Source organism: Ammospiza nelsoni, chromosome 5 (genome assembly GCF_027579445.1).
Source record: "Ammospiza nelsoni isolate bAmmNel1 chromosome 5, bAmmNel1.pri, whole genome shotgun sequence".
NCBI lineage: Eukaryota > Metazoa > Chordata > Aves > Passeriformes > Passerellidae > Ammospiza > Ammospiza nelsoni.
Window position 1 is genome coordinate 36137204 of NC_080637.1, and position 25613 is coordinate 36162816.

A 25613-nucleotide genomic window follows, 5' to 3' on the forward strand; every position below is an offset into this window, starting at 1 on the left:
ATCTATCCGCAGCTTCCTCTCTAAGTTCTTGATATTTATAGGCTACAGGAATGTAAGCTTTCACCATTAAGGATTATAAACCACTAAAGTTTTGATATGACTTGTCTGAAAATGTTTCTCTTTTAGCAGAGCTGAGCATTTTTCAGTTTCCATCTTATCAGGCATTCACAGCCTTGGTATGGCTGAACCTGAGACTCTTGAGAAGAGCTGTCTTTTAGGCATGTTCATACCAATACTACTTAAACCAAAAGCACCAAGTTCTGCACAAAACAGGGATCTATGATTCTTGTCTGAAACCTATGTCTTGGCTTTTCCTTCTTCTCCAGGTTCTTTAGCTTTCTTAAATATTTCTTCCCCCTGCCATTTTTCATTTTATCAGTTTTTCTTTAATTGTCTCATAGACTATTTTACAAAAGGAAAGATGAATGGATAACAGTGCCAACTACCATGGAGCTGCAACACTTTATTGAGCATTCCAGCATGTCAGGAATTTCTTGTGTTGTCCAGAAGGCATCTACTGCCATACTTCATCATGCTTGCATAATCTTAATGAGAGAGGAAATCTAGTCCTTATTAAACCCTTGCTGTCCTTATGTCCTGGATCCTCTAGCTGAGGTCACTTGGTCTGTTCAGCCCAGAGGAGAGCAGACTGAGGGGACCTCATAGCAATCTACCACTTCCTCATGAGGGGAAGAGGAAGGGCAGGCACTGGTCTGTGATGCCTGATGACCTGAGGGAATGGCCTGAAGATATCCGGGGAGGTTGAAGTTAGCTATTAGGAAAAGGTTCTTCATCCAGAGGGTGGCTGGGCACTGGAACAGGCTCCCCAGGGAAGTGGTCCCAGCACCAAGTCCATCTGAGTTGAAGCAGTGTTTGGACAGTGCTCTTGGACACATGGTGTGACTCCTCTCCAGAGCCAGGACTTGGACTCGGTGATCCTTGTGGGTCCCTTTCAGCTCAGATTATTCTGTGATTAAAATTTTGGGTGAAAAAGAGAATGAAGAGGCATTCTGATGGAAGTGTCCATTATCCATTACAATTAATGTAAAATACATCAGAACTTTCCCAAGGAAGGGAATGAAATTTTGCTGGTTTTAAAACAGGAAAGATGAGCTTTCTGTGCTGAGATTCTTAATTATTATCCCAGTGTCTTAATATCCTTTTCCAAAGCTAAGTCGCTTCAGATTAAAGCTAGAATTTCTCATTTCCTTTCTTTAGCTAAAAAAAGAAGGCCCTGCATGTTACTTTTTACCTTGTGAAGATGAAGCTATGTTTAATTTTGCAGGAAAGCTCTCTCTGCTATACAGTGATTAGACATTTGCCATGGGAAGGAATTCACCATTCTTCCCATTTCATCCTCTTGCCTTGCCTGTCTCCCAAATTAAGAGTTTTTTTAAATTCTGATTCTGAAATGCCTCAAATTCTTACTGCTAGATTTCATTCTTAAAGGTCTGAGAACTTTAAACAGTTGTTTCTATGTTGTCAGGATGATTTAAAAAGAAAGCTGTGTTTGCAAAGTGTTCCTCTGAGATCGGGAAATTTTGCTTGATCATGTGTGCTCAGAATAGTCATCTGCATGTGAATTCCCTGGCTGTTGCTATTTCATGATTTAGAAAAAGGCAAGATTTCTGATTTAGAGGCTTCCCCTATGGTTGTTTCTCTATGTTATCCAAAAGCAACCACAGCTGGATGTGAGTTCTTGAGCTGTAAGATCTTATGACCAATACAAGGTAATCTCACTTCTGTGGAAGGGGCCTTTGCTCGTTTTAGAATCAGAGAAAATTACAGTGGAAAACTCCATGATGGTAATTTCCACTTCAGCGCTCTGTCTTTTCTCATCTACCATGCTCTCCTTCCTCCTCTCAGAGGCCTGTTTGCAGCTGTATATTCCATCTTTCTCTTGCCTTGTTTCTCTCATATCCTGAAGTGGCTTTGTGAAGGAAGGAATTCAGCTGAGGCTTGCAGATCCAGAAATTTATTGGCTGATCTTTTCCCTCCATATTTTCTGGTAGAAGGAACCATCATGTTTGTCCTTGAATGTCTCTGGTACTGGGTTAGATTTTGAGGACTATGACAGCAGGAATTACTGGCATGTAATTTGACCATACATCCATCAAATGAGCATCAAATACTTTAGCAGTCAGTACCTGGCTTGGTGCTGAGAAAGCATTTCAGAGAGCCCAGCTGCCTTCTCCCTTTTTTTATTATATAAAAGTTAGCTTTGCTGACAACTTCACTGGCTGAGTCAAGGTGTAGCATACCAGCAATAGCTTTGGATCCTATGTCTTCTTGATCCATTAATGCCTTGGGATAGGATTTTCTACTTTCTTATTTGCTTACTACTTTTATAATTAAGGATGGTCATATCTGCCAGAATTTTTCTTAAAAATGAAATTTTAAATTAGTTTTTCTTATTAAATTGAAAACTTTTTACCTGTATGGAAGGGTATCTTTCCTCCTTCCTTAAGTGAGCTGTGCTTCCTTTACACTATTAGGTTCCACAGTCTGGACAATCCTGCTATTACTACAGACAGCTGAAAGTAATAATGAGGCTGTGTATCAACGTGTCTGTATCATAACAAGTAAGAAATAGATAAATGATCTTAGTTGCCCATCTTTCTCATTGACTTGGTTGGAATAATGAGTGAATTCAGCCACTGGACACATGCATATCTTTAAAGTGCTTTGTCTCACATGCTTCCTAATGCATTTGCCTCCATCAGTAAAAATTTCTAAGCCATTGTTGGACTCATAGAAAACCCAGAAAATCATTACAAGTTTTGAAGTAGACTTAAGATATGGACCTTTTTGATTTACTTCATTATTATTTTGGCATTTCAGACCTGAGCTATAGCCTGCTTGATCCTTCTAACCCAACATAAATATCATGCTGGCTCAGCATTAAGGGAGAGGGATTCAGCCTCTCGTTTTTTAAAACTACTTTCATCTTTTCTTTTTTTGGTTAAAGGCTTCCCATACTGGTGTAAAGTAAGGCTTTAATTAATACCACATGGAGTGTTTTTCCTCCAGTAACTGCTCAGTGAAGTCAATCCTTGTATGATTTTTTGTTTTTACTTGACTACGGGGGAAGCTTTCAGTGTAAAATTAACTAGAATCTCATGTATAATTGACTTTGGCGGGAAAAAAAGAGATTGTAAAGGTAAGGTGCATGGTCTCATTCCTAATTACTAACCTTTTTAAGCATACCAGGTAAGAAATCCTTATAATAAATTTTGCTTATAACTAAGAAAAGAATTTCCATTTCCATGTTTACTTCCTAAAGACAGGTTTGCATTTTTTTAATGCTCTGGCAAAGTAGATTAATATAGGTAATTCTTTAAGTAGTTAACTCTTAACAGTTAGAGATCAGACATAAGTGAAGATCAACATTTAGATGAAACATTTATTCAGGAGATTAAGTAGGGGTTTGGAGAATGTCAGCCTCTCCTAGCTTCGTGTCATTTTCTGCTCATCTTGAGACAGCAGTTTAAATGACATTATGATGGGAGCTTTGGAGTAATGTGAGTTCAAACCTTCTGAGTTCAGGGTTTAGATGAAGCTTTCATTTCAGAAAAAAACTTCACTCAGCTGTCTGAATTTCACATAATTTTGAATCAGTAGACACTTCATCTTCAGTAAAGATGAGAAACTTTGCAGCAACTTTTGCCTCAAAGCAAGGACTCATTACAGGGTTTCCCTGCTGAAACAAGAATATGCACTTCATCAGAAAGTATGGTTGATATGGGAAATTCAATAGAAAAGTTCAGTTGTATTTTTGAGGGCATTCTTAACTGAAAGACCGATTCTCAAATTTTCAGCAATCCTGAATGTGCTACCTCTTTATTTTAAAGTTGTGGCAGTGTGCAGTTAGTTGGAGCACAAACTGGTAAGTAATTTTTGGTGTGTCTGCATAACATCTTTGCTTCCTTCAGGACTTAACTTGTTGAATATCATCACTTTCAGATTGAAGCACAGTCTAGGTGTGCAATACCTGAAAAGTATTTTCATGAATGGTAGCCTCTGACAGTAGTTGCTGGAAGTTGACTTAGTATGCCAACTACATCATAAAGCCACTTTTCATTTAAGTATTATTTACTGTTTCTCGAATTGAGGTGATTTTCCTTTACAAATTTCCTCTGTGGTGTTTGAATTAGAGGATAAACTTCATACTTTGTTGCCTAATATTTTAAAATGCTCTAAAGGCAAATGCATGAGGAAAACTCTGTTCATCTGTTTGCTTAATGACTCTATTTCAGTGAAGGCTACTTAATATATGGTGGCAAAACATGATCTTGGAGAATGAAATAGGCCTTTTTGTCCGTCAGCGTGAAAATTTCTCAATAAATTTTGCAAGATCTTCGACAGGAAATGCAGAAAAGAGGGTTATGAAGGTAGATATGGAACTGTGACATGTTTACAGGTGATCAGTATAGAATGTGTTCCACTCCTCCTTCAGTAAATTATACACATAATTGAGGCACACATCAGAGATGCAAACTTAAAAAAACCCCAGTTTTTCAATTGCTCAAGGTATTTACAAAAGATTACTATTGGCAAGCAAGAAGGAGACATTGCTGTTGTTTGCAAGTACTCAGGAGACTTCCTGTGCTATGACAACTTAGGATTTGTAAGCATGTAGACAGAAAGAACTTGATTTCGGCTCTCAGTGGATCTTATCTGGCCCTAATGTATTTTACCAAACCTTAGATTTCCTCATAGATTATATTCCTCTGTTTTTTTTAAGCTTCATCCTGTAATACATTTTGTTAGAACTCAACTGCTGGTAGTGTATATGCTGGTGTTCTTTGGTTGCTTTAAAAATTTGCTCCTGTTTCTTTTTCCCTAGGGCGCACTTTCCATTTGTGTCTTGCAAATGCTTGTTCTCTTAGGCATGAAAGATCACTTATCTTCTTTGTATTCTTGTTGGCTACTAAAGCTCTTGTGGAGATGATATTTTCAGAAAATTTGTCAGCAAGGTCATTTTCAGATTTGCACACCAATGTTAAGCTTTATTCATGTAGATTTCGCAGTCCATAAAGTGTTCAAATGGCTGTCCCAGAACAAAGGCAATGCCTTTAATATTGAGGCCTTTGATCTCTTTTGCGTACTAATTATCAGTTTGGGTTTTCATTATGGTGCTTCTTTAATTCCTTTTTTTTTTCTTGCATTTTAGTTCTTTTCCTTAGTATTTCATATTATTTTTTAGAAATTAAAAATTACGTGACTGTCTTTAAGTATTACATTATTGTCATGCTTTTGCTCTTACATTATACCTCAATATGATATTGTAAAATCACCAGCAGCAACCTCTCTCCATTACATCATTGTTACCCTGTTATACACAATACATTTTTCTTGAAGGTAAATGCTTCTTGAAGGTACAGGACATTTATACATGAAGAGTGGCCACTATCTCAGAACAAGGTGAATTTGAGTGTTGGCTAGGGAGGGAACAGCACAGAAAAAGGACAAGTCTTTCACGGAAATCTTGTGCAAAGCAGAGAAGGTCTTACTGGTGAAGACTGAAAGAAATCATTCCTATGAAGAGACAAATACTTGAGTCTAGTGATCACAGATGTTTGGGAATAGTCAGAAAATGTAGATATTTTAAAGACATGTTCATCTGATAACAGCACTTCAGTCCCTGCACCTGGAAGCATTCTAAAGAATAAGAAAGAGAACCACCAGATATGATTGTCATATGTTTTATTTTCAACAAAGGTCTGGTGTCTCAGACTTTGACTATACACAGTTCAAGAAAAGCTCTGAGGAGAAGAGATGGAGAGTTGGGATTCCAAGTGCACAGTAGGAAGACAGGGAGTGGAGGAGCTTCCTCTTTATCTTTAAAGTGAGCCACAAATTTGTGTGGAAGCAGCTCTGTCCTTATTTCAGACTCACCTTGTGCTGCTGTGATATCCTTCCTGCTCAGAGCCCTGGCCCTGTGTTCACGTGGCACTTGCACTGGCTACTGACACTTCCCAAGCAAGGCTGCAGGACTCACCTGAAGCCCTCTTTTCCTCACAGCTGGATCACAGTCTTCGCCTTTTTTCTGGCGGTTGAACTCCCTAAGGGAAGGGTCATCTTTAACAGCATTTTGTCATTGTTTCAATGTGTAGTTGCAAACCTGACACCTATCATGTTTCTGGCTTGCTGGTCTCATTAAACACATTCCAAGATTGATTTCCTTTACCATTTCTGTCATGAGTGTTTCTTTACTCCTGTAGGTGTCAGTTAGAACAGATCAATTCCACTGTATGCACAGGGTAAAATAACTAGGGAATAGAAGCCCTTCTTCCATCTGTATAAGCAGTTTGGTCACGCATATTGACCTTTTCCCCTTAATTAGGACTTCAAGAGCTTAAGTAGTGTTTTGTCAACATAATTAAGGCAGTTTAAGTTTCTTTCTGCACGTTTGCTGCTTGTTACCTCTTCAAGGTGTAGGTCTCTTGTCAACCAGCAGTCTGTCTGTGCCTCCTGGGAGTTATATTTGAGTCTGCTTCTCCAATCTCCTCTCAGGGGCTTTATTCTAAAGGGAAGGGCTGGGAATGTTGCAGAAATCATTTTAGTTCAAGAAATTTAGCTTTATAGGTCAAAAGCCTTCTTAATTCTGAGTAACCTGTAGGTTTGCATTTTCGGAGGCATACTAACTATTCCATTTGTATCGCAGTGTGACAGTCCGCCGTAAATTTCAAGGAAGTTTTTTCAGCTACGTAACTTGAATGAATGGTCATGAATCTGAAGTTCTCCTTTTCAGTCCTTCAGGACATAACCAAAGAAACAAAGAGAAAACCAAAATGTATCCTGTTCTTTTCAAATGCATAGTTTTCTTCTTGCATCTTCGCTTTATTTGTCATGTGCTGATTTTCTTGATTCTGGTTCTGTATTTAAGGTATTAATTTGTGATTATCCAAGGTCCTTTTAATGAGTTAATTCCAAACAGTAACAATCTAGTCACACAATTGTTTGTCTTTTGGGACCCAAACCTGAATTATGAGACAGGTGTGTTCCACCTGTATCTGTTACATATCATACATTTGATGAAACTGGGGCTTTGTAACTGACTGATAAGGAATGTGAGTGAAGTGTAACAAATATATCTACAATTTTTACACCTCAGCAATTTCCTCCAGAGTAGAACTGTCATTATAATTGTTTCTCTACACTTTTTTTCCCATTAAAAAAGGACAGTTACTAACTGCTTATGCCTAAGAAAATTAACAATGATATGAAAAAGACATTAGTTTTTGTTTTACAAACCTTACCTCATGCAGCCAGATGAGAACGCTAAGAGTGTGTAGGTAATTGGCTTTCCTGCACCCTGTGTTTTTAATTGCCTGGATATGCAGTCAGCTCAAGGTACATTTCTTGTGCTCTAATGAATTTTAACATAAAGGTTTATTTCTAGATAGATCCACACTGGGAGAGTTTTTCAGCTGTCTTATAAAAATAATTTAAAGTAACACATTGATACCAAAACCTTGCCACCCAAGAAATTAAATATAGAATTTATTATGCAATTGTGTGTGTATTTTACCTAATGACATCAAGGTGGCTTTTGAAAAAAATGCTGCATTCCCCAGTTTCTTTATATCATGGCAGTAGGTTGACATTGATTCAGGAATTGTTATAATTTAAATAAAGTTTGAGATGTGCCATTTCAGGTGAAAAAGCTTATTTAATCCTTATGTAATTTTTAATTCATTCTTTGCATTTATTTTTGACTTGAAAAAGCAAGTAAATAAAGCTCTTCTTTCCTGACAAAGTGCTTTGGATAAAAGACATCTATGTGAGTGCAATATGAGGAGGGCATGTCATTTCTCAGCTGAAAAAGCCCCATCTAGTTGTACTGTACAAATGACTGCAGCACAATGCATAGAGTATACATGAACATTTCATTAGTGTTGCTGCCAGAGTAAATAGGCAGCCGTTTTGAAATACCTCTACTATCCATATTTATAGAAGGTAATCAAACAAGTGCTTGTGTTGGATGTTGTTTGGGTTGTACGTGCCTCTGATGTAGCTGTGACTTTGACTATGTCATTTAAACTGCATGCAGCTCTTTTCCCACTTGTGAAGAGACATGATAATGGTTTTCTTCAGATGGAAATTACAAAGTCTGTAGATGGCTCAAGCTCTTGAGGAGGAAGGATTTCTATACCAGAGTCATGAAAGAGTGCAAGCATCTGCTGTGACACTGCTGTGAGCTCTCTTAATTGTACTGTCCCACACTAATCTGCTAAGTGAACTTGTCACTAAGAGCCAAATAACTTAAACTTCACTAAATAAAAGTAGTAATTGTATTTACCCATCTTTGTCAAAAAATTTTGTACCTGCATATGCAGTGAGCTCGAGGACAGCTATTTTTGTGATTGAAGATTTTGCTAGTTTCCTCTCTCCCCACTCCTTGTGTGTATGAATAATCATAATCAGAATTCCAGTCTGCACATATGGATGCATTTTGATTCATTTAATGCTCTTTTAATTTCAGTCGAGTTTCCCTGCAGCAAAGGATCTCAAGTCTGAGTCTATTCCAAATACCTGTTCAAGATTGTGGGAGGTCATGGTGGTTTACATTCAAAGCAGAAGGTCTGATTTTAGTCAACTGTAATGGTAGCCAACTGCCTCTGGTAACTGTGCATAATTTCTGATTTTCTGTAAATATGTATTTGTCCGTGATACTACTGCATATGCTGTATTTCAGGAAAAGCAGAGATTTCTGACAGATGTCCTACATGAAGTGATGTTGCTGGATGGGTTGGCCAGTTCACATCCAGTATCCCAGGAAGTGCAGCAAGCCTCAGACATCGACAGGGTGTTTGACTGGATTGCCTATAAAAAGGTGAGACTAACTAAGCTTATCTATATGATACAGATAAGTCAGGAGCTATAAGAAGATCATGTTCCACCTGTAAAAGAAATACCATTGTTAAACTATTTATGGGAAACTAATCTGTGTGGAATGCATTTGGAATGTTCTAAAGTGATTATAGCCAATTACATTCAACATATCAAGTGTTAGTAAATGTTATAAATAAACTTGGGAGGCTGTCAAAATTCACTAACAAGATTTAGGGCTTTTTATTACTATGTATTTTTTTTTGACTGGGTCTGAATTGTGTTGGATGCTTTAAAAAGCAAAAGGATGTAGTTTTTGTCCTATTGAAACTCTCTAGAAAACTTACCAAGGGCTAAATCTAAATGTAAAGTTTTTTCTATGCATAAGAGTTTTACTGTCAGCTAGTGAAAACTCTGAAGTCATTGCTGAACACTGGGAGTGGAGAAACTGCCTTCTGGTCTGGTGAAAGAATAGATATTAAATTCAATCAATTTTGAATTGCATTTCAATGATTTGGAAGTCTTCTGGCCAGTTTCTGGATTCAGCAGCTTCTGTGCAGGAGTGAGAGGGTTTTCCCTCCTCCATAACATGACTGGGCTTGCTGTTAGCACATGGCCTGAAAGCTGGTGTTTCCCACCATACCATATAGCTTATTCTCTGCTACAGGCTATGACATATACAATTGTGTATCATGGCCATATGTGCTTGCTGTGTGACACAGTGGCTGCTGCCTGCAGCCTTTCTGTGCAGGAGCTCTCTGATGATGATTCAGTTGCAAGAGTCTTTTGACTGTGACCTTTGTGTCAAATTATCTTTTCTTTTGCATCATTTTCTGCCTAACATGAGACTGTAGCAAAGCAGCATAGAACTGACTTGGTGACTGAACCTGCTCATTCTGGGATGAAAAAGAAGTGTTATCCTCTCTTGTAGTCATAAACTATTCCTAGACTGCAATAACTTCACCTTGGTCTTCTTCCATGAAAGGATCATACGTCTGTAAGGATGGGCAAATCAGTGTGTGTGTATGTGTGGGTATATGTGACCATGTAATAAGTACCTATGATGGAATATAAAACCACAAATTACTTATGACAAGATTTTAAAATGCTGCAGTTGCTCAAGAGCCCAAGTAACATTGTCAAAAATCCCTTAGGTATGTTGGAAAATATTGCTCTAGGTCAATTAAGCTATAACAGCCAGCAGCTTTTAGCATACTGAATATTCCCATTGTTTAAATCTTTCAATCATATGCTTTCTGGTGATAGCTAGACCTTGATAGGTTCAGAGGCTTATCTTACATGAGCATCTTCATATTTCAATCTAATTATTTTTGCTAATTTATACAGTAATAGCACTATCTTACAGTTAACTGTAGTACCTGACAATTTTATGAACACTGCAACCATTGAGTAATTTTCATTTACATTGAAATGACAAATAGGACAATAGGACACATCTGTATACTGAAAGCTGTTTTATGCAGGCTAATAGGATCAGTCTGTTTTTTGTGGAGATTACAGTACAAAATTTGTCTTGTATCTATCTGTGTAAATGTTCCTTTTTAAGTAGCAGTGGCCATGCCCAGTGGATACAGCAGCATCTCTCCTCTTAGCTGCTCTGGTGGCCAGTTCCCCTTAGGTGACATTGGATGTGTTCATACCAGGGCATGATCCTGTAAATTTTGAGCCCAGTTACCAAATCTAGCAAACTACCTTAGGAAATGGCAGTAGCAGAATTTACTTACACACTTTCATAGGTGGGGAGATTAAAATAACCACTCTTTCACCTACGAGGTCTTTTTTTTTCCTGTATGGTAATTTGTCTGTCTGCTATTCTCTGTAGCTGTTTATCCTTTTGGTTTAAGATACAAGCTTAATTATATAATAGGAAGCATAAAAGTTTCATTAACAGCATACATGCCTATTGTTTAATAGGAAGAAACTTTCCTGACTTATTTTGTAGCTGTTCTTTTCAGTACCTTCCTTGAAAAACCTTACACTGTTCCTTCTGAGGATAAATTAGAGCAAATTTAACATATCTTACATCGTTTCTTTCCTAGAAAATCTTGTATGCATGCATTCATTGCTTACACTGAAAATCAGCTGTGGAAATAAGTTTATTTATTAGATACCCAGAATAGAGCCTATTCCTCTAGCTCTCTAGTGTCTACTGGTGTAAATGCTGTGGTGAATAGTGTGTCGGTAAAATCCAAACTGTAAAATTACACTGAAGGCTCTCACCTGGTCAGGTGTGGGCTCAAATATTTTCAGGTGCCACAAAGCCCTTGACACACAATGAACCCTGCTGGAGGAAAATTATTAATGGTGTTTCTGGGATGACTTTTTGGTTGTCTTTGATTGAGTGACTTTTTAAATTGCTGTAAATCATTAGGCTGTCAGGAATTTTTTTCTCTTGACTCTACTAAACTTTGGGTCGGGACCATCGGTGAGGACTTTTCTACTGTCTTAAATAAAATATTTTTAAAGAGTTTACCACTATGTGCAGCATCCATTCCCTGCATTTTAGATTTTTTTTCATGGTCTTTTAACTTTTTATTTAAATGTCCATCTTGTGCTCCCTGAGTGCTTGGATTGCCCATGTGATCTCTATTCTCTCTTCGCAATTTTCTACAAGATATTGAAATGATGAAAATTTCTCTGATATGAGTTTTATTCAGTGAAATGACAGTCATAGAATGTTCTTGTTATTTCATTGTCTTTACTGTCATCAATATGGTATAAATCAGACACCATTAAAGTACCCATCTCTGCTACACACTTAGCTGTCATTCTAAAGTCATGCCTTTTTCTACACACTTCAGAAATGACCATTGAAAATGTGCTATTTAGTTGCCTCACAGTTGAATATATTTTTCATTTCTACTTTCTCATCCTTGGTGATTGCATGTGTGAAGAAATCCAGGACATAAACCCCATGGCATTCAGGTAATCCCACAAGCAGAGTGAAGCAGACACTACAGCTTGGCAGCACACAATGTTTTTCCACTTAAATGGTTGAGGGTAAAGCTTGCCTCTTTGAAAAGCATCATGCTAGTCATTCTTCAGATTGAAGCATGTCATCCTCCACTAGGGCCACAAATAAGTAGAGAAAAAATGAGAAGTCGTGATAGTTCATTAATAAACAGTACTGGTAGATGATTCAAGGCTCTCAAGTTGCATCAGAGAGTGCATATGTCTTCCCAGTGCAGCTGGAAGTGAGATAGTGTCCTCCCACGATGACGGGAAAAGTGGTTATATCCCAAGTGCAGTAGAAAATATAGCCTGTTGAACACAAGAGTAGAACTGAGAATTGTTAAAATAAAGCAAAAAGCGTGACAGCCTTTCCACACCAGAAATAACTGACAGCAGGAATCATTGCCTTGGAGAGCTGCAGCATCAGAGGAGAGAGTGCAGCAAGAATAACACGAGGAGCAACAATCAGCATGGAAAAACCGACTCTAATAAAATGGAGAAACAAGGCAGCTGCATCTCAAAGGCAACAGCCAGAGCCAGAGCAACCTGAGGGAGAGCCATCTCAGACAGAACTAAAGGAGTCATAGCCCTAGATGAGCAGCTGCAGCCAGACAAGAGAAGGGATGAAAGGACATCTAGGGAGCCAGATATCTGAAGTCAGTTCAGTCAGCCTGCTGCGCGCTTTGAAGTGTGCTGGTTGGAGATTCTGGCAGCAATCAGTGCAGGCAAGACCATTATGATGGAGTGTAGCTATAGAAGTACCCCCAAAAGAATATGCCTTGGGAATTGACAAACAATAATCAAAACAAGGAAGAGGATGACTGGAATAGGGAAGAATATTCATTTTTTCCTTCTATGTAAGCTAAATTAACCTCAGCAGCGAGACCTGTTACTGACCCCAACTTTATAATGCAAACAATTAATTATTTCCTAAACCCTTGTATGTATAACTTCCTTTTCGTTTTTAACTCTATTCCACATCTTTAAAATTTTCTTTTTCTTCTTTCAGTGTCAGGTGATGGAAGGAATATTTATTTCTGATAGTAATAAAGGGAAACCATGCTTACTGCTTCCCCTCAAAAGCAACATTCTGCATTAGGAGATCAGTTCAACTAAAACTTTACACAAAGAAAAATGCACAGTTTCCCTGCGTTCTGGCAAAGGAGAATTTAAGAAATTGAAAGCAGTGGCTCGCTCACCCTTTTGGGTGTAATTCTCTTTGAAAATTTACAATGTAGCGTGTTCTGCAAGAATGTGGAAGAACAGGAGGGCTAATACAGTCACTGGAAAGGCTCTCTAAAAACTTCATTTTTTTACTTCTGTTCCTCAGGCACTGGGAAGCACAATCACAATGAAATAACAAAATAAAACCAAACCAAAACAAAAACTCCAAACCACTACCCCATATTCTATTCAGGAATAGTAGTTTATAAGAAAGCCAGTTCATGAGTGCAATGAAGTTGTGATGATGTGCATCTCTGAATGTGACAAAAGAGTGGGAGTAGCTTATTAACAATGAAAGAAATGCTAGATAAATCCCTAAAAATTGTACAATAGGTTTTATTTTTTATTTAGTTGAATTGGTAGCATAAGGTGATATCAGACTAGTTGAAAGTCTTACAATACAAAAGAGATGGCTTTGGAACCCCTTCACTTGCCATGGTACAAAGGAAAAGCTTTTTGTTTTCCCTATTTTAGCTGTACTGTTGTCTGTGGATGCCATTAAGTCCAGAGGGTGCACATTTGTGTGATGCTGATTTTTCTTCCATGACTTGTGAGTGCAACAGGTCAGTTCCCAGATTGCAGAAGGTGCTTTCAGGAGCCATTTGTTCCTAATGCATTGTAACAGAGGAGGTGTCTTGTAATGAAAATAATGTCTTTCTGTTCAGATAAAAAGGCTGTAGGTTGTTACTGCTTCCTGTATGAAAGTCATTGAAATGGAGTCAGTGAAACAAACAGGTTCAAGTTCAGAGCAGCTCTGAGAGTGCTTGTCCTGAGGTATGGAGGCTGTCCCAGTTTAGCTGGTGGCTGCCAATGCTTAAAGCTAGGCAGGTGCTTCAAGATACTTGGAATACTTATCTTAACTCATCTTCCTACCATCCTGACTCAAACAGGAGCAGATGGTCTTTAACCCTTTACTCTGGTTAGTGTATTCTAGTTATTTTTTTCTGAAGAAGAAACATGGAAACTACAGTGTGTGCTATATAAGCAGCTACACATGGACAGTGATTCAGGAATGTTATGTATTCCACATGCCAGGGACAATTGCATATGGGTTTGACTGGAAATAATAAAGATGGAGCACAAATGTTAATAAAAGCATTTTATTTTAAAGAAGAGCTCATTAGACTAGACCACTCCATGAAGGCAGAGATTTCGGGAGGATACAACCTGTTGTGGTCCAAGCCTTCTGCCTGTTTCCCATGGAAAGGCTGTGGCAAATGGCAGCTCCTAAGGGCTGGAGGAGATTATCAAAGCAGAAATGGCAACAGTAGGTCTAGACACCATGTCCTACCATCCTTCCTTCCCCAAAAGCCATTAGAAGGAACAAAATAGTGCATCTGTGTCTCAGATATTTTCATGACTTAAAATAGTGTTCATAAAGACAGGTGTACATGGAGGTAGTTGCACTTGCACTTGACATGCACTTGCCTTTTCTGCCTTTCTGTTTCTGCTTTGTAATGATCATTTTTAGCAAAGGGCAAAGCAGAAAGTTACAGGTATTTTCTTTTTTTGCCCTGAAGGAGTCCAAAAAATATGCCCGTGTACAGACAAGGGCTGACTTTGCTGATACACGTCCTGGTTTAGATCAATAAACAGAAGAGGAAGTTACAAGTGTTAAAGTAACTTGGAAGAAATTGTAAGAATTAGAAATAGAAAATAAATTTGAGTTTGTGTAATAGAACAAAAGGAACAAACAACTTGACATAAGAATATGGTCAATATTTTGATCAAAATATGATCCTGTAAGATTTCTATTCAAAAAGGGACTCTTTAGAAAAACCTCTGGAACACTATTTAGTTGTTGTTGCTGTTCTTTTTAAAGATATGTTTAAGATATGGTTAAAGATATGATAAAGATATGTTGATCTTGACTGGATAACTTATGGAGCGTAAAGGAGGTATCAAAAAAGGGAAATTAGAATGGCAGGTTTAGTTATAGATAGTTGCAAATCAGTCTTAGGCAAATGGATTGAGATTCTTATGTGGTATTTAGTGAACTAACAATAGTAATTTTTTTTGAAGATTTTTAATAAAGGCAGTTAATAAAAAAGTGTAATGTTCCTTTGTCCTTGTCACTGGTGTCAGAACATGTAAGAGGGGTTTTGGTGCTGAGGCCAAGTAAAACTCCTGTTGTAAGTTGAGTCACGATAGCATTTTCTCTGGGCAATGGATAATATTTTATTATTCAAGGAAAATGATGTGACAATATCCAGCCGAAGAATATGATTAGTTGTGGTCATGTACCCCTGAATTTTCTTCTTTGTGTCATGTTCCTAAAATTTGTGGTCGAATTTATGACTAAGACAGTTATTTTGCCAAAGCCATCTTACTGTCTGACCATTTTGGTATTATCCAGCCCTAGAACAGCTGTGTTTGTCAGAATAGAAAATGATTATGATTTCCAAGTGAAAAGCTCTCCTTGAATATAATGTTGCTTTTTCAGTGATGTTTTGGCATCAGATAAATGGCCTTTCATTCTGTAAAATTCATTCTGTAAGGTGCTTTTATGCATCTTTGAGGATTTAAAAGAAACATTACAGGTTTGCGGGTATACTTGCTGATTTGAAAAATAGTGGTTTACCCATGCTATTAATGAAGTTTTAAAAGCCATTTAAGTTAATTTTTTTTATTAAAACATATCCTGGTTTTATTGCTGAATATAAACAACATGTTAATTTGTGAGTGTGCACTGCCTGATAAGCAAATATCAATTGGAAATTCTGTTGCTTTAAAAAGTAAAGAAGATTAATTAAATGACTGATTTTTTTTTTCTAGTCTGTATCATTAAAATCAAGTATGGATGGTTTTGTTTGGTCCCTTATAGTCCCTTAATGTTTAACAAGTGTTGCCAAGTGCAGGGAAACCAGTGAGAGCCACAATCAGCAAAGTACATAGATGTTCAGCTTTATGTGTGTGGGGCTGGGGAATTTGTTTGGTTTGCTTGTATGCTTAAGGTACTTCAGTGCATCACTGAATGATTGCCTGGGCAGAGACCCTCAGGATAGTCTCATATTGTGACATTTGGTACCAGTATGCTGCATGATCTGCATATACCTATCTCCTTCTGTACTTCTTCCCTTGGCTTTTATGTGGGTTATCCAGAGACAAAGCCTCTGGAATTAAGTTAAACATTTTACATTTCTGTCGCAGGGAGGGAATCATATAAGCACATGTTTACTCATTTAAACAAGTATGTTCTGTTACCCTAATGGAATAAGGAAGCATTTGCATGTATCAAATTCACTTGCATTAAGCTTCATTTTTTCTTGTAATATTTGGAGGTGCCATTGGAGAATACAGAAGATAGCTACGCTGTTGTATTACAGTGCTCAGTTTCTGAAAATGAAAGAGGAATTTAGTGTTGGTGACTCATGATACAATCTAATTAATTCCCTGAAAAGAATTTCTCAGTGGGTACTTACGCAGTTCTCAGAGATGAGATAGTTTTGATAGAGACAGCTGAAGAATTCCAGAGAAGCCTTTGCAATTATCTCTGCTGTTACAGCTTGATAAAAGTGCTTTAGCAAAGATCTCTCTGGAGTCTGCAACAGGATCATGTTGTAACTGATGCCATGAATAGGACACTCTTGTTCCATAATTGTCAGAGTAAGGCCACATAAGATAAAAGACTGTTCAGGTGATAAAGGTAGGAAAGTAAAATACATTTCAGCATAACCTTCTGAGTGGGAGCTGAGGAATGGCTGAACTTCTCCCTTTGTGGGAAAATAAAAAAAAAGGAGAGCATACAGTGAATGTGTTTGCTTAAGGAAATGCAGCTGAAATGCAATACCTATGTTTGAAAGTGGACCCAGTGTTCAGTTCATACAGGAGAATTCAGTAAATTCGGTGCACTGCATCTAGTGTAACACGTTGCACTACTTACATCAGTTAACCAAATTTTTAAATAATTCATTTACATACATGTACCTCTGTCTACTTCTCTGCTCTTTGAGCAAATTCCACAGGTGTGACTTAGTCAAAACATAATTCTTTTCTGTTAGATATCTCCAAGATGCAGCACATTTAATTTTGTTTTTTTTTTTTAAAAAAAAGTAAGTATTTTTTAAAATGTCACATTTTTGCTATGTGTTTGATGTATATTATTCTTTTACTTTAATTCATGCTGTGTTTTTTCCCAATAAGCTAAATTTCATGGGGTTTCCAGCTGTGGTTGCTTAGTACCAACAAAGAATGATTGTTTTGAAACACGTGACTTGGATATTACTTGTTGGCTAGTGTTCACATTGCAAAATTAAAGTGCAAATATGCATTCTTTGTATAAGTGCTTGGTAACGTGCTCTTCTAATATTTTAAATGAACTTAGACTCACAGAATTACCCCAGATTTTGAGAACTAAAGAATAATGTATGAATTTAAGAAATTTAAGCTGAAATGAAATGATACTCACTCACTTAAAAGCTGATTTGATTGTGGATATCCTTAGGCTTCTATTTGACAGAGAACTGTAAAAATATGTTCAACATTTAAAAGAAAAAACCACAACCTGTATGCTGCTTCTGTTACATTCACAGTTCTAAAAGAAAATTCTTCTTTGTGTGTTTCATGAAGAGAAGATATGTTTCAATCTGTAAACACATTAGCCAAAATTTGGAAGTTTTTCTGTGTTCTGAGGTGATTCTGGTGAGCTAGTGTAGGCCTGACTGACTGTATGCAGCAGGTTTATAAGCTGTTTATAAGCTCTGGCTTATGTAGTGAGGGACCATATCATGGCCAAAGTGTAAAATGGGGACTGAGATTTTTAAGGATCTACCAGGGGAGTGCAATGAATTTTTTGTGCTGGACGTTCCTGCTGAAGAACAGGTTAATTCCCATGCTCAGTTTATTCTTCGTAACAGGTTGCAGAAACCACCAGTTTGAGGTAGGTGTGTGGGAAACACTAGCTAAAAGAACTGTTAGTTGTTAGAAAGTCTGCAGATCTGAGTGGCATCCACTTGCACCTTCTGAGGGTAACCAGATGTGGAGCTGCAGAACTTCTGGCAGTGGGATGTAGACCATCCTAACAAATAGTTGCCATGCCAGAGGATTTCTTGGGAGCTGTAGGCTGGTGAGTTTGTCTTCCTTCTCCAATGAAATGGGGACTCCATAGCGTATAAAGGGTAAGATAAGTGAGGACATGGATTAATCTGTTGATCTCGACTAGTCATCACTGCTGCAAAGGGGAATTTGTTCTTACTATCCAGCCGGAGTTCTTGAGGGGAGAGTAAGAAGACAATGGATTTTAAAAAAGTTTTTGACAAGTCACACCACCTATAGCTCAGGGTGAATCATTTAAGGAAAGAACTATTTAAAGTGTGTGTACTGTGGCTGATTAATTAAAAACCACTAATACTAGTATATATCAGGTATATAGTACTAGCCGTGAAATTTTGTATATTGATTCTCATCTTCAATCAGAAGGTCTTTATGAAAGAATTATGCCTTTGTGTGTGCCTGTGTGTGGTCTGAGTCTTGAGTCTTCCAGTGAAAAGGAAGCTGATTATAAGAACTTACTATTGATAACAGTAGCTCTAACAGTATGAATAAAATTTAGTGTAATTGAGGCAGAAGATAGAGTAATTCTCTATAGTTATAGAGAATTAGTTATAGTTATTTATAGTTATTTCTCTTAGCTAGAGGGAAGGTAACCTTAATCCTGTATTGCAGGTTTATCAGCGCACAGAAAAATAATTGTAGGTCTTCTGTTTGTGTCCCACTGAATTTGAAAAACAGGTAGTGTTATTACATATTAATCAAGACTGATTTTGAATTGACTACTGCACAGTAGAAGAAAGTTAATAAATCACCTGTATTTAGTTTTTGGTTATGTTTATTTAATGAGAAGAGGAAGCAAAATGGATGGGTAGAGATTTTGTGGAAAATTGATGTATTAAATTTCTGGTTTAGAACCTCAGTCATGTAATTTTTCTGGTAGTCCAGTGTTCCCCTCCTCAGCATCTCACTCCCTGCTTGCACCTTGGATGCCACGGGGATGGTTTTCTAACAGGATTCTTCCTGATTTTAGTTTTTTTGTCACAAAAGTATTTTTATGAACTAAATCAAACAGCTTCAATTCCTAAAGAAGGGTGGCAAGGTGGGCATTCAGTGAAGAAGAGATAAATTGAGGTCTGTGTAATTACTATGATTGATACTTGGTGTTACATGAGATAATTGATAGGGAAGGCTGCACGATGCTGTATTGGCCCTCGCAAACTCGATGAGGTGTTTTCCCACTGTTAACCTTTTCATGATTTTTAATGTTTTGTAATTTACAGGGTAAAATATCTTCAGAGAGATTGATGTCATCTCACTTGAGATGGTCACCATGTAGACACCTGCAACTGAGTAGCCCCCATCTCCCTGTATCATCAGTGAAGATTAACAGGCATCTTCAGGGTGAAATTCATCTGTCCTATTTTAGATGTATGTCTTTGGATGAATCAGGATGAACTTAAGTTCCTGCTTCTCTCTCCTTTGCCTTTAAAGGAGGTGTGGGCAGCTGCCTCAGCTGTGTACAACTGAGTAAGCACCACTTAGCTACAATGTAGGTATTTGCACTCAGTTAGATGAATCTCAATCCTATGGTTAAAACAAAAACAATGAAGCACACAAAAGCACAACTAAAAAGAAATAGAAGTTGATATTGAAGGAAAAAATGAAAAAATGAAAGAAGGATGGAAGAGCTGTGTGTTTTCCAGGTCATCCTATTATGAGCTCTTTTCCTTCCCCCACTCTAATGCATTTTCAGAACAATCAATTATTTTGCACTTACAAAGAAAATCAGATGTAGTTCATGGTTTCTGGTTTGTGTTGCTGACATTTTTCTCACATGAGAACTTTTTAGAATAATGACATAATTTTTGTTTCTTCAAAGAATAATGCTGAAGGAGTTTCTAGCTTATTTGTATCTCTTCACATTTGGCCTCTTGTCCCTGCCTCTTGCCTTCTGCATAACCCTATGTGCTGGTTTGCTGATTTTTTTATTGTTCCCTTCCCTGCAACTGCTTCATCAGTTCTTTATTTCAAGTGCTCTTCTTTGCTTTCTGTTCAGAATAGAGCATCTACCTTCAGCTAGCAGGCACTCTGCCCTCTCTCCAGGGCTTTCTGTTGAATACCTACCCTTGCTAGTCTTCTGAAGTAAAAGTTTATGGTGTGTAGAATAAAGTGAGAGATGATTGTTATTTGACTATATATATGAAAGGATCACACTGGTTTTGTACCTCCACAATTCAGGAGTTCCCCCAGAACATGGAATCAATCTCTGTATGGTCTTTTTGGACAGTGCAGTTGAATGAATCTCACTGCACTTTAGATGTCTGCAGCACAGATGTGTACATATGAGCTAGTCACTCAAGCCTGCTTTTGGAGTGAATTACAAGAGGTGAGTGCTTTTAGAGTACAATTCCCCCCACCTGAGGTTTACTTTAAGATTAGCTAAAGTGCATCCAGAGGTGACTCGTAAAGCCCATCAACTCTAAGGGAAGTCTAAACAGCTAAAGTGATTATAGTCACAGGTGCCACAAATACCTGCATTGAATCAAGTGAATCACTTCCTGTGTGGCTCTGCCACAGTACTGTATTGTAGTAGTAGTCATGTTCTTGTGGGTTCATGCATAAGACTTAGTTTGTTTCCTGTTAAATAAAATTCCATTCAGTACTATCTTTTGTATTAAAAAACTTTTACAAGATGTAAGTTGCAAGTGAAACAATTAATTAAGGAATTTCAAGTATAATAAAATTGAGATATTCAATAAGTTGTAGAATTAAATTGACTTACAGTAATTGTGATCTGTAACGACATAAGAGGATCAAGATGTAGAAGTGGGTCTTTAAAAATTAGTTAAAACTAATCTGAGATCAAGGATAAAATCACATCATTTTGTGTTGGCATGGAGAGAATTAGGCTACATGGAGAAAATTGGACTGAATACCTTAGCTCAGCTCTGCATTTTTTAGATTTCAAAGACATGTTCAGTTTGCGTACAGAGGAATTCTTCTAAGTTTGGTTATAGCTTGTCTTTACCAGGTTGTGAGTATCCAAGTTTCTTCAGAGGAAGAAAGTGCATAAACTTTCATCCCTTCAGGCAGTGTTGGCTAACTGTCCATGAGTGAGCCTTTTCCCAAGAGCACTTTGCAAAAAAGGGCTCTATGTACCTAATTTCCTTGAAGTATCCAACATGTTCTACTTTCCTTTCCTATAGCAGTGGAATATCAATGCTGAGGCTGAGAAAGCTTCAGCTGTATCATAGGTTATACAAGGAGCATATAGGTTATATGAGGATCTGGGTGATCTTTGGCAAGTGATTTCACTAGGGTGTGCCACAGTTTCCTTTTAATTTGCAGAATATTGGCATTAATCTTAGTGAGATCTGCTAATGAGCAGTGCTTCACCAGACCCAGGTGGTGCCATTAATCATTGGATGAATAACTAGTGTATTTGTCTGGGTAGACAAATTAAGATAGGGTACAATGGCTTAAGGCAAGTCAGATTTTACACTGACAGGAACTAGGTACATTTTTTGAATAGGAAAGAATTGCTTTCCACTAGACCTCTTAAACCAGTGTGCTTTACCTCTTGACAAGGTACTGAGTCATCCACTGCCTGGAGGAAAGCACTTAAATCATCAATAAACAGTCATCCTGCCCAGCAGGAGAGGCAAGTTCGCTTCTCAAGACATCCTGTGTTGTTTGTTCCTCTATTGGACAAAGGTTGGCGAAACAGAAGTGGCTCTGAGATTCAAGTGGGGAGCAGGCTCCTTGCATGTCAGGGTGTTCAGAGAGTGATGCCGATAGGTTCCAAAGAGCATCAACTCCAGCAGGACAGATTTGTTGGGATTTTTCTGTAGGTTTAGGTCTAGGTCAAGAAGCTTTTGGAAGGTGTGGCACTCCATCTATGTATTTTGTTTTTCCTGTAACTGAACTTACTGCACATACCTTCTGCACCTCCCACCTCCCTCTGTTTAGGGTCATCTTCCAAGCTTCTCCTTTCAGTAAGCCACTCTTCTTTATGCCAGTTACTCTCTATACCTCTTGCTTTTTATCCTTCTGCCTGCAAACCTGTTTTGCTTCCTCCCTAGTCAGAGTGCCAGTGTTTGCTGCCTTATCCTGCTCTGCTTTCCAGAGCTGTGAATCTCTGGAGAGCTTCTGTGCTGTTTATGAATGTATTATGGTTCTCTGTTCTGCCTACTCTCAAAAGTTCAGGAAAGATGAAATTAATGGTTTTCTCCAATTTATTTGCCCTCCACACCAAGGGCTTCATTTGCTCTTGTTTCTTCTCCCATCTCTTGAAGACACTTTTGCCCCTCTTAAGGTTCCCTTGCTTTTTTGAATCCATTCCCTTACTGAAACAAGTCAAGAAAGCATTTGCTTTCCCTGAGTGGGGAAGATGGCAGAATTGTGACAAGCCTATTGTTCTGTAAGCTCTAAGTAGGGTTTCTGAGTTTCCTGAAGGTAATTAATTGGTAGAAAAGTAGCTGTGAAAAGAGATCTATCTTGAGAGAATAGTCCAGTGTTTGTGCCTTGACTCTCCATTCAGTTTTTACTTGCTGTTTTATTTTGTCTGCTGTATAATATGACCAGCCATCCAACATGTGTCTAAATGTTACCTGTGAGGGGAATTCTGTAATTTCTTTACATGTACATTATAGTTCTTGGTCTCTGGATAGAAAAAAAGACTCTATTAGCTTGCTTACTTTTTACAGAAGTCAGTAGAGTCAAGGTGCTTATATATGTCTTTCATTACTATGTGAAGTTTAATTGTGAGGAAGAAACCAGGGCATCCTGGAATATTAAATAGTGAGTAGGAAAAAAGATGTGGGATGAATGGAAAAATGTCATGTTGTTGAGGATTTTGTCTGGTATGTTTCATGGGTTTTTTGTTTCTGCTACAGATGTTTTGGATCGCCCTGACCAAGTTACTGACAGAATAAGTAGGATTTACCTATTAATGAGATTTAAAAAAAAAATCTTTATCTGCCTAAACAGATTTATCTACTGTTTATCTACTTAAATGTCTCTGAGAACTTCACTCAATCTGTTTCTCTAGTAATATAAGGGCAATAATGTTTCCTGACCTATGGTATTGTCTGCACAGGTAATAATCTGTTTTGAAAGGTGTTACTTCCTATTCTGCAATGTGTTCCAGACATGATTTGTCTTCCAGTAAGATTATATACCACCATAACAACATACCCTAGTGTTAATAATGCAAAAATCATTTTTTGGTTTATTCACTATTCAATTCCTAAAAGCAGCTCAGTTACTCTGCAACCTATACAGTGTAGGGTTTTGCTGCCTATTTCAAGGACTTTGTTTTCTTACAACTTACTAATAATTTACAAATATTTTTGATTTATGTCATTATTTCAAGTGTTGTTTATTACAGATACATTCAGTATTTAAAAATAGTCACTGTATAAAAAAAAATCAGTGGAACATGTGTAAAATGGTCTAAAAATTGGACAAAAGTTAAATTTCCAGACTATCCTGAACTTTAATTTAGCAGGAAAAGACATAGAGTTTTGTTTTGAAAGCTGAAGCTAGATAAATTCAAGTAAATGAAACTAGATATCTTCCAATTAGTAAAGAGGTGTGTAGTTTTACTGTGAGAGTAAACAATAGTTGTTACACATTAGATAGTACTCTGAAACATTATTCAGATCTTGAATTTTCTAAAATAGAAAGAGAAACCATAGGGTTTTTTTGCCTAAATAACTAAATTAATGCAGAACAAATTTTATAGAAGTCATTTTGGCTTTAGAATCTGTAGATTTTTGAATCTAAGTAATCTTCCCTCTTTCTTTATTATTGACTGATTGAGTGTTAACCTAATTTATGGACCTTCATCTCTAGATGAGGTGGTTGAGTTCTAGCATCATGTTTTCTTAAAGCCTTTAATTCATGGATTTGCAATCACAAGTGTCCTCCCTCTTGTATGGTGATCAGTACAAAGTAAAACATTTATATATTGGGATTGGAAGACTGGTTGCCTTGAAATTATATTGTAAAGTGGGATATTATAGCTAAATGGTCACATCAGATACTATAGCCAAATGATCACATCTGCAAAGTTATTTCTGCTTGAAATAGAGCACTTGGGCAAAGGGAAAATACACAGCAACTGTGTTTCTGAGAGTGTGTGAGAAGACACAAGGATGGTTAAAAAAAGCTCTCTTGCAAGTATCTGTCTGCTTCTTGCAGTAAGTACTGGGATTTAGAATGACTTGTCTTTTAAATCTCTATGCTTTGCCTGAAGAGGAAGAGGCTAAGAACTGCTATAAGTAGAGAAAGAGTGCTGTACGAGTATCTTTGCACGATAGTCTGGAAAGTAACCTGACTATTAATAGGTCAAATATATATATCCACATCTTATAAAATTCTAATGGAAATTATTTGCTTTTAGTCCCCAGATCTTGAAGGTGTTACAAAGGGAAGTAGTATCACTGAATCCTGATGTACAATAGTGTAATGGAGATAAAAGTATTGTGGATAATCACTGAGGTGGAATTTGCAGTTGACACAATTTCTTTGCTCTCAGTTAAAACTGGGCCTTTCTGTTGAGTGCATAGAAGGGTTGGGGTCAGTGACCAGTGGAACTGACACAGGCATGCTCCAGCAGTAGGGAGAGTGTGTTGTTTGACCTGCGCCTTATTCAACATATGGGGCAGGATATTAATGCTTATTATCACTTATTAACACTTATTATCACTTTGCCTCCTCACTTCTCCTAGTAAGCATTTGCATTATCTTATCTCTCTCTCTCTCTCTCTCTCTCTCTCTCTCTCTCTCTCTCTTTCATTCTAGCAGAAATAAAGATTGTATAAGTTACAGGTTTCAGGCATATTAGTGTTGGGTGGAAATGCCTGCTTCTGAGTGTATTTATTGTGTTATATTGGAATTCAAAACTGGTAACTTTGTTTCTCTATTATTTCCCATAGGGTGCAGCTCTGATTCGAATGTTGGCTGGCTTTATGGGTCACTCTGTGTTTCAAATGGGCTTACAAGTAAGTAAAGGCATTTCCATCTTTCTGTAGATGTGTATTTCTAGCAGTTTCACTTGCTCCCTCTTTTTTCTTTTGAAGCTATATTTGCATCAATTTCTGGAAATATTTCTTTACCTTAGGACCATCTGAAGTACCACCATGTCCCTGAAGCTGAATTTGATTGAAGATGCAGTTTCACCTATATTTCTTGATATATGAAGTGATTGTACTTCAACTGGCATACAGTTTTGTGTAGAGTGCCACATAAAAGCCACTTTATCCATATGACAAATATGTGAAGGACTAGCTGAGGAAGTAACTACTTCCCTTCACCTGCGTTTCACTGGTCTAACAAATAATAACAATATAAGCCAGCTGGAAAATAAACAGCCCTAAAATGAATAATGCTTTTCAGATAAATATTTTGCCATGCTTTCCTCCGTAGTAAAATCCTTGAGCTTTATTTTTACCTTCAATAAGCATGGAGTGCTCTCTGCCTTAACGATGTTTTGAAAACTCACTCTGTCTTTTAAAAGAAATTTGAAGAGGTAACATTTCTATGGAAAGAGAAAGAAATTCAACATGCTGATTACCAAGGATGAA

At 37.4% G+C, this 25613-nt stretch overlaps 1 protein-coding gene across 1 annotated transcript in view; it reads left to right on the forward strand.

Annotated features, from left to right (window-relative positions):
- TRHDE (thyrotropin releasing hormone degrading enzyme) overlaps positions 1–25613 on the forward strand; it is a 209891-nt gene that overhangs the window by 88107 nt on the left and 96171 nt on the right. Inside the window, exons 6-7 of the mRNA XM_059472905.1 lie at positions 8702–8839; positions 24966–25031. Coding sequence (XP_059328888.1) covers positions 8702–8839; positions 24966–25031 — 204 coding nt within the window. The remainder of the gene's footprint in view (positions 1–8701; positions 8840–24965; positions 25032–25613) is intronic.